At 43.1% G+C, this 15,171-nt stretch overlaps 1 protein-coding gene across 2 annotated transcripts in view; it reads right to left on the bottom strand.

The window, feature by feature from the left end:
• The window catches only part of Nsf (N-ethylmaleimide sensitive factor, vesicle fusing ATPase), a 145,288-nt gene that overhangs the window by 73,228 nt on the left and 56,889 nt on the right, over positions 1-15,171 (bottom strand). For both annotated transcript variants that reach the window (XM_028882667.2, XM_028882668.2), the window contains exon 8: positions 14,922-15,077. In XM_028882667.2, coding sequence (XP_028738500.1) covers positions 14,922-15,077 — 156 coding nt within the window. The remainder of the gene's footprint in view (positions 1-14,921; positions 15,078-15,171) is intronic.

Genomic DNA, 15,171 nt, shown 5'->3' with positions numbered 1-15,171 from the left:
TTACCAAATACACATTTGGGGGTGGAGATATGGCTCAGGGGTAAAAAGCACTTGCTGTTCTTCTAGAAGACCTGAGTTTGAGTCCTAGTACCCACATGGTGGATCACAACCATCTATAACTCCAGTTCCAAGAGATCCAATGCCCTCTTCTGACCTCTGTGGACACCAGGCATGCATGTGGTGTACAGATATACATGCAAGCAAAACACCCATACACGTAAAATAAAAATAAATAAATCTAAAAAGTGTTTAAAGAGGTCACGAAGTTGTTAAGAGGGAGTAATGGCCCCCTGAGGAAGTGGGCGAACTAACTGTATTCGCAGTGGGTGACCCTCACTTTTGTGGAACTGATTAGTTACTCTACGGGCTGCTGCAAGGAGTGCCTGCCTGTACATGTCAGCTCTTCTGCACACATCTGTTTGTCCTTCTGCCTTTTTCCTGTGTTAGGATCCAGCACGGAGCCCTTACCAGTTGCATCTGTCTGATCTTGAACTTCCAGCTCTTATACCTGTAAGCTGACTGTACTCCTTTTCCTTTACAAGTGGACCAGTCTCAAGTATCCTGTTATAGCAACAGGAAACGGAACAAGAAGTGGGGTCTTCAGAAGAGAAAAATGGGTGGGGTATCTGCTTTCATATGTTGGGGATATGGGCGAAGGTACCACACTCAACTTCCCTAGATATCTGCTCAGTCTCTAGTAAGTAGTTCTCAACCTGTGGGCCGTGACCCCTTTGCTGTCACTTATCTGATATCCTACATTTCAGATACATTACGATTCACAGTAGTAACAAAGTTACAGTCATGAAGTAGCAATGACATCATTTCATGGTTGGGGATCCTCACAACATGAGAAACTAAAGGTCGCCGTGTTAGGAAGACTGAGAACCACTGCTCTAGTACATAAGCAAGAACTGTGCTAAGCAGATTTCTTCCAGGACACGAGATGGCCTCTGTGAGAAGTAGCTCTGTACTAAAAATCAAAGCTACAACTATGGGAAACAAGCTTTTAAAATGCTGAGAAAGCCAAAGGCAAACAACTACCTCTAGTAGGAGCATGTTTGTGTGAAAAATCTTCCAAAGACAGTCAAGCTGTGCTGATGAGAGGCTGTGTGTGCGGCCTTCCTGTTTCACTGGAATGAGGCACTCCCATGATGGCAGTTCCACCAAGCTGATTCTCCGGTGATGAGGAAACTGAGACCCAAAAGGAAACACTTACTAGTTGAGTTTGAGATTTACTTTTGGGTCTCAGATGAGTGCCCCAACACTGCCCATCAGTGTGCCTTGACATTTTCAACATTGCCACTTCTCTTCACTCCTTATTGTCTGCTTTCATCCACGTGACAGCTTGACTTCAAAAAAGGAAATCTAAAGTTGGCACAGTGGGATCAGCCTGTATTCTCAACACTCAGGAAGCTGAAGCAGGAGGATTGCCATGACCTCTAGGCCAGCCTGGGTTACAGAGTGAGACCGTCTCAAAAAACCTATAGTAATAATGATAATAATACATAAAAAGGAAGGCTAACTTTGCCAATGCATACAAAAATGGGTATAATTACTAATGCTCTCTGATTCAGCAAGTCCACTTCTGGGAATTTATCTGAAAGAACTACGGTTAGGCTGGGCAGTGGTGGCACACACCTTTAATCCCAGCACTTGGGAGGCAGATGCAGGTGGCTCTCTGTGAGTTCGAGGTCAGCCTGGTCCACAAAATGAGTTCTAGGACAGCCAGAGCTGTTACAAAGGGACACCCTCTCTCAAAAAAACAAAACAAAACAAGCAAAAATAACTATGGTTAGGCAGAAATATAACTCTAAGGGTGCTTGTCATAAATGGTATATAATAGTGAAAATCTCAAAAATTATAGGAGACTGATTAAATAACTGATGGTATTAGCATTTTATGAAACAGAATGTTACCTATTTTTTTTTTTTTAAAAAAATCAATGTGTTGTATAGGGAGAAAAACCAGTACAAAATTAAAAAAAAATGTGTGTATATAAACACATGCACAGAAATACAACAAAAACTAACAGAATGATACACTGAAGAATACTAACCTTTTCTTTCTGGTCACCCATGCTTTTGAAACATAGTGAACATAAATTACTAATGCTTTCAGAAACAGAGCTAAGTGATCCATGAAAAGTCAAGGGACTTTTTATGACTAGGTTAAAAAAACTGTCTCCCTTCCAAACTTGTGGGCCCAGCAGGGAACCTGCAGTGACTGACAGGGGCAAGAACGGGCTCTGTGAATCAACCTTAGACTCCAGAAGACTGAAGCCTGCTCTCAAGAATTTCTCAATCAAGTTGTGAAATCTGAAATTTAAAGAAGAGCCAACAATAAATCAGATCGTTTACGTGTCTGAGTCACCAAGCCTAAAGGGCACCAGACTGGGGGCCAGGCCTAGACTCTACCTGACTGTGACTTTAGCCTAAATAAGGTGCTGGGTCTCCTGGGAGCCTGGTGTTGCCCAGAGTGAAAAAAAATGAAAAGGAGCACTTCTCAGCCTGGTGTCGGTGGAACTTGAAGGGGTGTATCTTTGTGTCGGTTTATTTGCTAATCAAGGCAATGCCAGACTAGCGATCTCTGAGGTCCCCACTCCAATACAGTCTCGATCTGAGTCAACGCTACAGCTCCCTGATGCACTGAAACCTGTATGCGCAGATACATACTCACTTTTGGTTTCTTCACAGAAAGGGAGAGGAGTACCAAATAACGCAGGATGGGTGACAAGCCACTTAAAAAAAAAAAAAATCCCCACAGCTTGCCAGCAGCCACGGAGAACAGAAAGCAAGCATTTACTAGTAAGAGGCTAAAACCATGTCCGGTGAAGATAACAGAAAAAAATGAATCTACACAGTGTCTTTCGCTCAATTTTAGTCTGTCCTTCTAAATCATATTTTTCTTCAAATCCATGATTTTCTGAAGGCAGAATTATACCAATACCAGTTCAAAACAATTTTTAAACAATGCAGCTATAAACTACGGTCTTTCACTCCAAAGATGGATCCCACTAAAGCTATTCCCACTTATGACGCACACAAATCTTCAACAACTGAGTTCCACAGCCACCTTCTATTAGTGTGGTCAGCCTGCTACAGCCAGATAAAGAAGAGCATCTGCAGAGAATTGGTGGTGCAGGTAGGTAATCCTGACCCTCTTTTTTTCTAAGCTTATCGAAGCCACAGTTGGGTCCTAAATAAGATCCACGGAGGAAGTGACGTAATTTGGTAGCGGAAAGAAAAGTAAGAAGTCAGACAGCGTGTGGGGTGGCGACATTCCATGATGGGCCTGTCCTGTCACAACCACACACAAATAGCCAAAAGGCTCTTAAGTCTAAGATTCCTCTCATGGCAGAGTACTAGACAGGTTTTTAAAACAAAGCACTTTAAAAATCAAAGAAATTGTGGACAAATTAGACTAGATACACATGTAAACAGCAGAGAAGTTTAAGGGATAGATGCATGGACCTTTCTATAGACCAATGTTTAGTCACTGAAGTAGGAACAGGACTCAAACTATGATTTTCTTATACTGCATTAAAGTAAAGTCGATGCTGCAGAACTTAAGTCACAAGTAAATCTCTGAGTATTTGATACATTACTTAAGCATTTCTTTCCAAGTAATATTGCACAATATTTGTAAAATGATATGTAAAAGGGATTAGCCCCTGTCTAATGTCTCTAAATCCTTCTCTTCCCACACACCTTAGCATCACATCCAGCCCATGGTAGTTCTTATTTTTTTTTAACACTTATTTAGTGTTGTGTGTGTGTGTGCACATGTGGTGGTCAGAGAAAACCTTCCATCACATGGATTGCATGGATCCAACTCAGATCATCAGGCTTGGGGACAAGCACCTTTACCCATCTCACAGGCCCATGTTATCTCTAGAAAACAAAGAAAACCCAAGTTCCTTGTAGGCGTTTTTAGAGTATGAACATATTAAACATATCAAAGGTAGGGTGCTCTAATAACAAACTGTATGGAACTCTGGTTAAGTCTTATTGAATCAAGGTAGTACTCTTCGACTGAGCAGCTGAATCCCAGGCCACATTTGTTAACAGGACTAATTCTTCAACCTCTTTTTCTGGCACCATACTCTCTGTATCTACCAATGTGTCTGTTGTTTTTCCAACTCAGTATATCACATATAAGAAACTCACAAGATTTATAGCAGTGGCTGAGCATTTATCAGTCTCTCTGATGAGATGTGACAAAGAGAATACAAATCAGCCCAGGTTTGAGTTCACAAACAGAAGAGGATCGCCAAGCGTCCCCTTGACTACCTATCAACAAACACTATTCAGAATGGGTAATTACAAAACAGCCTAAGACGGTAATCCCAGGTGTTAGCTTTTCTCCACAGCAAGGAAAGGTTAAGATGAAAAGGAAACATCTCAACACCTGATTAAAGGGATCGGGCTCTACATTTTTGCCCTTTATAGAGTTAAAACGTTTGGCAGTGTTGTTAAACCAAGTACTGTCAATGGAGTACAAGTAAGGTACCAGGTTAGAAAATGTTCACGTTAATGCCACCCTGACAATGAGAATTGTCACCCTACCAAGAAATACTTTTGTGGGTTAGGACACAAGGCTCAAAGAGTTTGGGGACTAGTGTCCTGAAGCATTTCCTGGTCCAGGGTCACACAGTGATAAGCAGTAAAGGAAGACTCTAAGCCAACCTTCTGCTGTACCCAAGGACTTTCTCACTGATGAGGATCGTGAGCTAACTTACCGCTAAAGGGCATGCAGACAGACAATTTTCCTAGTGCTATTTATCTTTTTAAGAAAATAAAATGCTATCCATGTTTTATCATGGAAAAAAGACCAAGATACACTATTAGAAGTCACAGAACAGTAGCTGTTGTGAGCTTATTTAAAAGAAAAGAAAACAAAACAAAACAAAAACAACTATACATGAGTAGACAGAGCCAAAAATGCATGTGTGTATAAATATTCATGAAAGGGTCTAAAAACACTCACTGGTGCTACAGTGACTACTTTTGATAGAAACTGGGAAGGGTACAATGGAGATCTTATTCTTTTACTCTGCATATTGGCATTGCTTTACGAGGCTAGGTTACTTTTTATAATCTGTAAAGCAGAAAATACAAGTGTGTACATACAAGTAATGAGTGCTGTGCCCTTCCCCGCCCCTGAGCTGATACTTTGACCCTTGAACTCTGTTCTTCTAACACCCATACATATGAACAGCCATTGTCCGACCAAGAGCAGCTGAGCAACGCCTAAGAAAACTTGCCCCCTTCCTATTTCTAGAATGGAGATCTAGCTGGAACCATTCCAAGAAGTCTTTCCTAGAGCAAAAATGAATTGAAGAGTACCTACTCAGACTTAATAAGGAACCAGAACCACCCTCCCTGCTCTGACTTGTAGAAGACAGGGTTCAGCATCACTCTTCCTATGTATGTGTGCTTCATCACATGGCCTTCCTCATTAGTCTGGCTCCCAGAGTGTCTTGTGTTTCATGTACTGCTCTGGGATATACAAGTGCAGTGTTGTTCCCAGAGAGGCTGTAAGCATCTTGAGGGCAGAGCAGGAGTGTAAGTGTTCCATTTAGTTCAGATTAATCAAGCTCCTGGAGTTTACTCATTTCTAGAAAATGTTTAGTGAGGCAATAAGCAACCATCACACAGCAGAGCAACGCACACGAGAACATATGGGATGCACAGGAAGCATACTAAAGCCAGAACACTCTGGAAAGTGTCAGATCAAAGCCGAGGCCTGAAGGATGAACAAGAACTGAGCAAAATGATGGTCAAAACATGCCCCAAGATACAAAGGGAAGAGACAGTAGCACAGCAAATTAGAGGCACTGAAAATAGCTCGCTCTGGCTGGAACCCAGCGCAGGGGGGAAGGGTGCAGGCCCAGATGAGGCAGGAAAGTTTGGCAGCTGCCAGAACACTCAGGGCTTGTAAACTGTGCAGGGAGTTACGGAGAGCTGCTAAGGAGTTTGAGGCAGTGGAAGGACAGGCTCAGACTTGCCTTTTTATTAAAAAAAAAAAAAAAGCACTCCAGTTACACTGTGGATTAGAGAAGGGCAAGGCGACGCTCACGCAGCGACTCAGGCCAGAGATACTGGTGTCCTCAAGAGGGGCAGGGCGAGGAGGAGAGAAGTTCGAGACCTGATCCGTGTCTGCAACACGGACGGTCTGTTCGACGACTGACCAGAAACAGCACCCCAATTCCAGGCAGAGAAGGGGAGCTAAAGAAGGGGCCTCAGCTCTGAGCTACCATACTTCCAGGAACAGACAACTCAAAAGTGGAAGTATGCCTGGGGAGGAAGGCTGCATCGGGAGGAGTTTAATTTAGAACTTCCTGCACGATGGTGGAATAACCAATAGGCTAAAGTCTACGGAAACCCTGAGCTCCAAACTGAGGCAGAGAAAGAACTCACATGTTCTCTAATAAGAGTTAATAGCATGAAGACACTAATCAACACTATGGAAGTGGACACGATCCATCTGAGGGAAAATACAAAGTAAATAAAGAGATCTAAAACAGACCCCTGAGGACCCCTGACACACACACACACACACACACACACACACACACACACACACACACACACAAAATCTTAAGGGACACAAAGGGGATGGGAAAGGGGAGGCCAAGAGATAAAAAAAATCCTGGAGAGAAGCCAAGTCAAGGGGACAGCGCAGTGCCAACGGGTGCTTCCTGAGTACATGCAGACTGACTGACGGACACTGGCCAGATTTAACTGTCAGAATTCTGGCTTTCTCCAGCTCTGCTTCCTGTTCCTTTTAGTGTTGAGAAGATGTGCCATGGCATCTTCCCACTGCCCTGCAAGTAGAACTTTATGACTTCCTTCTTTCCCATATCTTCTCACACGGCCTGGCTCTCACTTCCAAGCCCGTCATCCACAATGCCTCACCACTCACTTCGGCCAGCCTCGTTTTCCCCACCATCCTGTTAGTGCCGTGATAGGCAAGGTTCTGCACACTGCAGAGACAACCAGCACCCACCATCTCCCAGACCACGGGCCTCCACCTCCTTTCCAGTGACCCCTCGCACAGGATAACTGTAACAACTCCCCTCAAGTGGTAACTTGAATTGCATCATTCCACTGTTGAAAAGTCTCTGATAACTTCTCCTTATAATCATTTGTTCAATTATCTCATTTATCTGATAACTGTTTACCTATATTTTTCCATGTTCCTCAAACCATCTAAACTACCTATGGTCTACACGTTTCTTTTAAAACTTTCATTCTATTACAATATTTTTATAAAATACAATTTAAAACATCATAGTCAAATTGCCAATTGCTTACTCTCAGTCTCTCAATATTTATCTTATCACAGACTGGTAATAGTGGTTCCAGGTCTGACAATGGCTGGTGGACTACATTCCCAATAACTCGATGCTGACAGTTCATGGACAGATGACAGTATGGCTATTTCCTTCAAAGTCTTTCAGCATATGCAGGCTGATTCTGCCAGCCAGGTGAGACATTATTTAACTAACACTGGGTGGATAGCAAGGGAAGAATCTCCTAAGGAGGATAGATGCTGCTAACCCTCTGATGATGTGTGATGTACAGGGTGAGTTCCTTATAGCAAAGAATAACACACCCTGAAGTATGCACCAGGCAAAGATCAGGAAACCTTGCCTTAGGAGTATGATGCAAACAATTACAGTACATTAAGAATGACAGCCGGGCTGGTGGTGGCGGCGGCGGCGGCACACGCCTTTAATCCCAGCACTCAGGAGGCAGAAGCAGGCGGATCTCTGAGTTCAAGGTCAGCCTGGTCTACAGCGTGAGTTTGAGGACAGCAAGGTTTAAACACAGAAACGCTGTCTTGAAAAATGAAAGGAAGGAAGGAAGGAAGGAAGGAAGGAAGGAAGGAAGGAAGGAAGGAAGGAAGGAAGGAAGGAAGGAAGAAAAAAGGCCAGTCTGTCTGGAAGGTTATGTCAGGGACAGAAAAAGTTTCACTGATTCACAATCTTTTTTTTTTTTTTTTTTTTTTTTTGTTTTTCGAGACAGGGTTTCCCTGCGTAGCTGTGCGCCTTTCCTGGAGCTCACTTGGTAGCCCAGGCTGGCCTCGAACTCACAGAGATCCACCTGGCTCTGCCTCCCGAGTGCTGGGATTAAAGGCGTGCGCCACCACCGCCCGGCTGATTCACAATCTTGACAACTTGACACCTTGACTTTCAAATCTTATATTGTTTCCCAACACCAGGACTGATACACTGCTCTGAGCTTCGAATTCTCTACCTTCCTTAGATGTTTCTCTACATGGACAGCCGTCCTTTGCCTCCTGCTATCCAATGTCACTGGCATGTAAGTTCTCGTTCCTCCACCAAGTCTTTCATGAATTTCCTTAAGTTCCTGGATGAATTCCTCTGTCTATACTACTTGGTTGGTGCTTAATCACACCCTGGCTTTGACATCATCTAGTAGGTTCTATTGTTTAAATTTAAGTGGTCATTTGATGTTGATTATGTTTTGTGTCTAGGTTGGCAGCTTACTAAAGACAATGTCTCTGACACAGCATAGTAATCACTTCCTGCATTATGTGACAACTGGTGCTAAAAACACACCTTAAAAGGTGGCATTACATACAAAGCATTACAGTCCCACTGCCTGCTCTTTATTTATGTGTCCAGTTCATGACAATCTGAACATATCAAATTACTAGAAAGAGTAATTTACAGTGTATAGGTCAGCTAGCTTCTGCACTGAATGATTATCTGGCCCAACAGATTAATGATACCATGGCTGAAATAGCTGTGGCCAATGCAAAGATCACCTCCAAGGTTGCTCCAAACTGGGTTCAAGAAGACCCACTGCAATGATCTCACATGGTGGGCTTTCATGAGAGAAGAGTATAGGGGTCAGTGGCATAAAGTTTGAGGCCATGCTGGGTTCAAATCTGCCCTTACCATTTACTATGGGTCTTGGATTAACTACTTCTCTGAGCCTCAGTTTCCTTCTCCATAAAATGAGAACAATACAGTACATGCCACATAAGGTTGTTGTGAGAATTGAATATGTTAATATACAAAGTACAAGCCAAGTATGTAGAACAGTGTCTCCCACTTCACAAGTACTAGTTATCATCGCCATCAACAATCTAAGGTGTGTAAGACAGAAGGGGCAGGCGCGGTTTTACATGGGAGTCACAGAGAGTTGAGTCTTCAGTATTAAAGAGTCTTTGAATAGTGAAGATAAATTTGGGCATAGTTCTTCAGGTGTCAGAAATTCTGCTCTCTCCTCACATGCTTCTTCAGCCGCCCACCTAAAGGCCTCGACATAAGTGCTCACCCCTTTAGAGGGAGGACAAAGGACTTGACACTCATCATTACGTGGGAATTACTGGGAGGAAGCAGTTGACAGGAAGTTATTACCTATCAAGAAACCTTTCCTCCTTCAGTAGAGCAGGACAGGTGTCTCTGTCCGCCCTCTGTCACGCTGCCACCAGGGTCCTGGGAATCCAGCCTAGAACTCGATGCGCTTTGTGAAAGCCAAGGACAGACTTGTGCTCAGTGCTGAGGCCATCCTGAGACAGCCTGCACTAGTATCTGCTTTCTTATTTTTCAAACTGTACATTAGAGATACAAACTCCCAATAAAACACTCAAAGGGAACTAGAGAAGAAACATGATCTCCGTTTGGTCCTCTCCCCTTCTCCTAGAGGTAAACATTTTCTTCCTATTCACCGTGTCCTTAGGGACCTCTATATGGCATTTGTTTGTTTGACATCTTTTTAATAACATAAGCATGTCTGTGCATCTGGAGCAAACCGCGTTCACACGGGTTCGCCTGTAGTTTGCAGGCTGTGCATCATAGCTCAGCTAGCATTTGCCTTACTGGTGGACATTCAGGTCAATATTGTGGACTTCAACTTTGGTTCTTTGTTTGTTTGTTTGTTTGTTTGTTTGCTGGCTTGTTTGGCTGTTCGCTGCTATTGGGGATTGAACCTAGCACCTGATGTATGCTGGCCTAGGCCTCTACCACTGAGCTACATCCCCCAGAGATCAGAGTTCAACTTTGTAAAGATCCAGTTGTTGGCCTATAAGGCACCCACTGTTACCAGGAAATCTGACCCACTGTGTGCTCTACCAATTGTACTGTTTTGCCAGAAGATTTAGTTTCAAAAGTCTGTTTATAAACTTTAAAATGCCAGATGAATTTAAATATAGTCTGACCTTGAGATATAGATACAACTACATTATTCCTATTCAAATATAAATGTAACTTAAAAGTTAAAAATCAGGTGCTATGGTATGTGTCTCTAATTCCAGTACTCAGGAGGCTGAGGCAGGCGGGTCAAAAGTGAGACCAGCCAGGGCTACACAGTAATTTCCAGGCAAACCTGGACTATAAATGAAAGGGAAGGAAGAGCAGGGAAGGAGGGGGGAGGGGAGGCAAACAATGGGGAATCAGCCCGAGGTAAAAGGGATTTCTACATGCAAAAGGCTACCTTACCTATAGGTGTTTTATTTTGTTTTGTTTTAAGCGTATAGCCTTTGCCACTTAAATCCCGCTGTAGAGACTTTGGAAGTTACAAAATCATAAACGATTTTCATTAGAAACAAACAAAACAAAACAAAATAAACCTTTCTAATGCCTCTGACCTGAAGTGAGAATTAGTAAGTCATTGCATTCCTCATATCCAGTGCAAAGGCAGGAAGAGGAGTTTGCATCTCCCAATGGCGAGCAACTGCTTTCTCTTCCTTTGCTAATAAATTACAGGCAGACTTGAACAGATGTCAGGTTGGCATTCGAAACCTAAAATATAGCTGAAAAGCAAGTTATGACTAATACAAGGAAAAAAGATGAATGTCAGAAACCTCCATCCCCCCCCCCTTTTTTTTTTCAAAATTCAGATAAGCTCTTTAGCCTCAAGGCTCTGTTTACCAGAGCCCCGAGTTCGCTGAGATGTCTTAACCCCCATTTAAATTGCAAGCTCTCCTCGTGAGTGGGGGTGTGAAAATGCATTTTCAGGGTGTCAGTGTTTCTGTTAATCTTAGCAAGAACTCCCTTTCTCCCAAAGATGGCCTGCACAGAACCCCGTGCCCTTTCCTCCCGTTTTATTTGTGCTGGTCGTAGTGCGCGAAAGATGTCTGGGTGTGATTGAAGGCTCCGTATCCTCTCTCCTTCCGAGGAGCTCAGTCTTGCTTAGAGCACACAAGAGCTGCTTTCCTCTTTAATTTCAAAAGAAATATTGACCACGACGGTTGGAATGGGCTTAGTCAGGAGGGGCAGGGGAAGGGGGACAAAAAGAACTCAGCGTCAGTTGCAAAGAGTGGTCACAAGTCCTGAGGAAGGGGCTTTCGCCTTGGTGGCCTGGACACCCAGAGTCCACCTGTCCCTGAAAGGCAGTGAATCTGTAAGCCTGGGTCCCTCCAACCTCTCCCCAGCTCTCCAGACACAGCACCTGCCCATGGGGAGATGTGGTCCTACTCCCAAGACGATGTCCAGCCGCTGAGTAGTCTGTCAGCCTTTATTCCAGTGTTCTTAAGAAGGATTTGTTCTTTGGCTCTAACATTTACAGTTACGAGGTTATTGCCAGGGATGCTGAAAAACGAAGTTTCTTTGTAGAAACACCCTTTGCCAACATAAGAGCTACCGTGAGAAGTGGCGTGATTCGTCACTTACTCATCCTGAGTATTCTCCACGAAACTGCAAGGAGTGAGTGCGGTAAGGGTCTGGACAGGACACCTGAGAACGCTCAAGGCCGCCAGCCATCAACCACTGAGCCTCCTCGCCTAACCTTCCGGGGCTAGCTTCTGATGCTCACACGACTCTGCTAGGACACAAACGGTGGCACCGTTATCCCGTGGAGGGAGGACTAAAGGGAGCTGTCGATTAAGCGTCATCGAGGGGCTGGGAGACAACCCAACTATTTGGTGTTCACCGGGTGTCAAATCGAGGTTTACCTTTCACCATTTCCAATAACGGCCTACCCAGCTTGTGTCTGAGTTAGCCGAACTGCTACAGACAAGACAAAAAGGGAATGGGGGTGGGAAATAGGCTGATTAGACACAGTAACAGAATCTCAGCTGACATTCGCCACAAATGAGGCCTTTTCTATCCCCACACTTAGCTCTCAATCCCCCAGTCTCTAGAATTTTATGTGGCTGGTTTCCTCTTTAAGGATTTCCCTAGTTTTAATTCTCTAACAAACGTTTTAAAAAGCAGGGAGGGATATACCATGTATGGGAAAGTACCTGAAGACAGAGATGCTACACCAGACTCAACCGTGGTCGTTTCCACTTTTGCTGCTCATCCGCTCTCTACTTTTACCTCACAACTGTGTCTCAGTTAAACCCTTCAGTCATCTCAAATCCCATCACAATAGTCTGTACGTTTCCAGTCTCTATTTCCAGTTTTTAAAAAGAAATATGAAATTTTACAACCAAATGAAAGACATAATTTACCTAGAGACATGACATCAGTCTCATAAATATGATGGCCAAAGAAAAGAAAATTAATGACATCTCACTTTTTAAATTAGAATTATTAATGTACATGTATGTACATATGCAAAAAAATCCAATTAACATTCTTATTTCAAAGGAAGTCTAACTCTAGATTTTACAGGAAAGACAATGTATTAAAGCCAAAATAAAGTTTTCTGCTTACAAATGTCTAATAATCTACATAATTATTTTCTAAATATTTTTCTCATTTTAATTGATTTAACTAATCATACACTAATTATTAAAACCAAGAAGTATATAATTAAATCTACTTAGTGATCAAGAGTGAGAAAAAAATCAGCCAATTTTATTTCTACCTAGCAGATTGAGGAACACAGACTATCTATAAAGGAACATGTAGAATTTTATTTATATTTGGTTTGACTGTTTTAGCCTTTTGTCAAAGATCAAGTGTATACATGATTCCTATGCAGCACTTTTCACTTTTTACCAAGCCAACTGGTAGCTGTGGGACCAAATTCTTCATGGAGGGCAATGAAATACTTTATTAATTACCCCAAAATTTAAAGCAAAGAAATCTACCTAGAAGATAACTATTTCTCGACATAAACCCTGAGCAGCAGAGCTTCCTTTAAAAAAAAAAAAAATGCTCAGGCACTTCCTTTAAAATAAAGAAAACAGCAATTTTTGTTTTTTTGTTTGTTTGTTGTTGATTTATTTTTAAATCAGCTCAAAAGCCAAGGCAGCTTTACAGCAGGCTGTCATTTAAATTAAACTGATAATACGTGCCTCTTGATGGAAGAAAGTCATGGTCGGATACTTTTAAAAGGATAAAACTTATTTTTTTTTTTCTGTTTTAAAATAGCGAAGTGTAGTAAGAAAACAAAGCCATAAAAAGGGCTCTGGGGAGAGGCACTCAAAATTCAAATCCCAGTCCTCGGTCGGCAAGTACAACACTGCCTCCAGTCCATTTCATCTAAAACCCATCAGCCACAGGTCAGATTCCAGGGAAACCGTCAACTGAGAGGTGGCCGAGTCACAAACCCACTGACGCCTTTGCTCTTGATGCACTAACTCTGCATCCTCAGTCAGAGGCCCGTGAGCAGGGGACACACAGGACGCCAGTGCCTGAACAACGGGCTCCTCGATCCTGGGGAGACACTTACAGTAGCACACTCACGGTACAGCGCCCTTCAGGAGCAGCTGTTTTCCTGCTTGTTGGCTGGACCCCACAAACGGTCAAAGACACACAGCATCCTTATCCTCTCCCAGGCCTCGGTCATGAAACCAGTCAAAATAGTCCACAAGAATAACTTGTAACATTTAGAACTATCCATTTTTACCAAAAATATATTTAAATAATAGATCCATGTCTTGATCAAAACACCTTAAGTATTTATTGGTTCTTAAAATTAAGGGACAGTGACCGGCCACATTTCTTCCAACTTTCGAGGTTAGTGGGTTTTTTTTTTTAATGGACTTGGCCTTTGTGTTTTTCAGATAAGGAGTATGTCACTGCCGTTTCAAGGTGCATAAAACTCAGGTGATGAGGGTCTCTGTCATTTTGACTTAATCCAATTCTAAACTCGACCTTTACCCAGCGAACAGGTGTGTGTTATGCTTGTAATTTACTAGGGCGAGCAACAGGCAGAAAAGCGGCCGACCCAGCCGGCTGAAGCAGCCCAGCGCTCAGTGTCTGGAAAGCAGCTCTCATCCACCATGATGAATATGCTATTATCTCCTGGTAGCAATTTCAGGGGAAAGAACAAGGGGGAGGGAGCAGGACGCTGGTCTTCCTCCAGCTTTTTGGATCTGATCCTGTTTTCACTCTCGGTCTGCATTATAAATTCCTTTCTCAGATACTCTGCTGTTCACATTCCAATCCAGCGAGTGATACGGATATGAAAACCGTCCTGACAGTATTTCCACCGGGCAAAGAGAATCACTTCACACAGATAAATTAAATAAACCTTCAGGAGAAAAGTGACAAATGAAGACAGCGAGCACTTCTTCACAGGCAGTATGCAAACTCCCATGTGTCTCCTGCATTTGTCTTTGGGGATCGGACTTATCTAATTAAAAACCTTGCCAAGTATCCATTTACTAGACTCGAGGACGTGCTGATGGGGCCCATAAGGCATTATGCCGCCAAGCAGCAGCCAGCAGCCGCGCAGTGTCCGCACGGATGGATAGTGACAGTTTGACAGGTAAGCCCGACCCACAGTAGGTCTTCAGAATGAGGTCCCATTTCTAAAACTGCCCACAGAAAAACACTGTAAACTAAACAAATAAAATGGAGCAACTGTAAGTATTACTTCTATTATTTCCCCCATAAGAGTAAATATTTTGAGAGTTTTTCATGAAACCTAAGGTATTTTTTTAGTAAGTAAAAATTAAAAATACTTGGGTGGATCTCAAAAATCATTTCAGAACTATTGAGAAGAACTTCTCGTCAGCTGCGTGCCTCCTCAGTAGCCCCAGAAACTCACCCATCTGCTCCACGATCTCCGGAGGGAACACCCGAGAGGCAAATGCGCGTCGGAAGATATCTGAAAACTCCTTGTCCAGACCGCCGATCCCCATTTTCTCAAAGTTCCAGTCGGGATTGATGATGGACTGGCGGTTCTCCTTGGTTTTAGCTTTGCCTGGGTCAGACACACACAAATTGTGAAGAAAACGCTGAGGCTGAGTGTAAAACGGACAGGTGCCCCCCGGACCTCCAAAGTGAGCTGACACACA

The sequence above is a fragment of the Peromyscus leucopus genome, chromosome 8b (genome assembly GCF_004664715.2).
Source record: "Peromyscus leucopus breed LL Stock chromosome 8b, UCI_PerLeu_2.1, whole genome shotgun sequence".
NCBI lineage: Eukaryota > Metazoa > Chordata > Mammalia > Rodentia > Cricetidae > Peromyscus > Peromyscus leucopus.
This window is presented reverse-complemented; position numbering and strand designations above follow the sequence as displayed.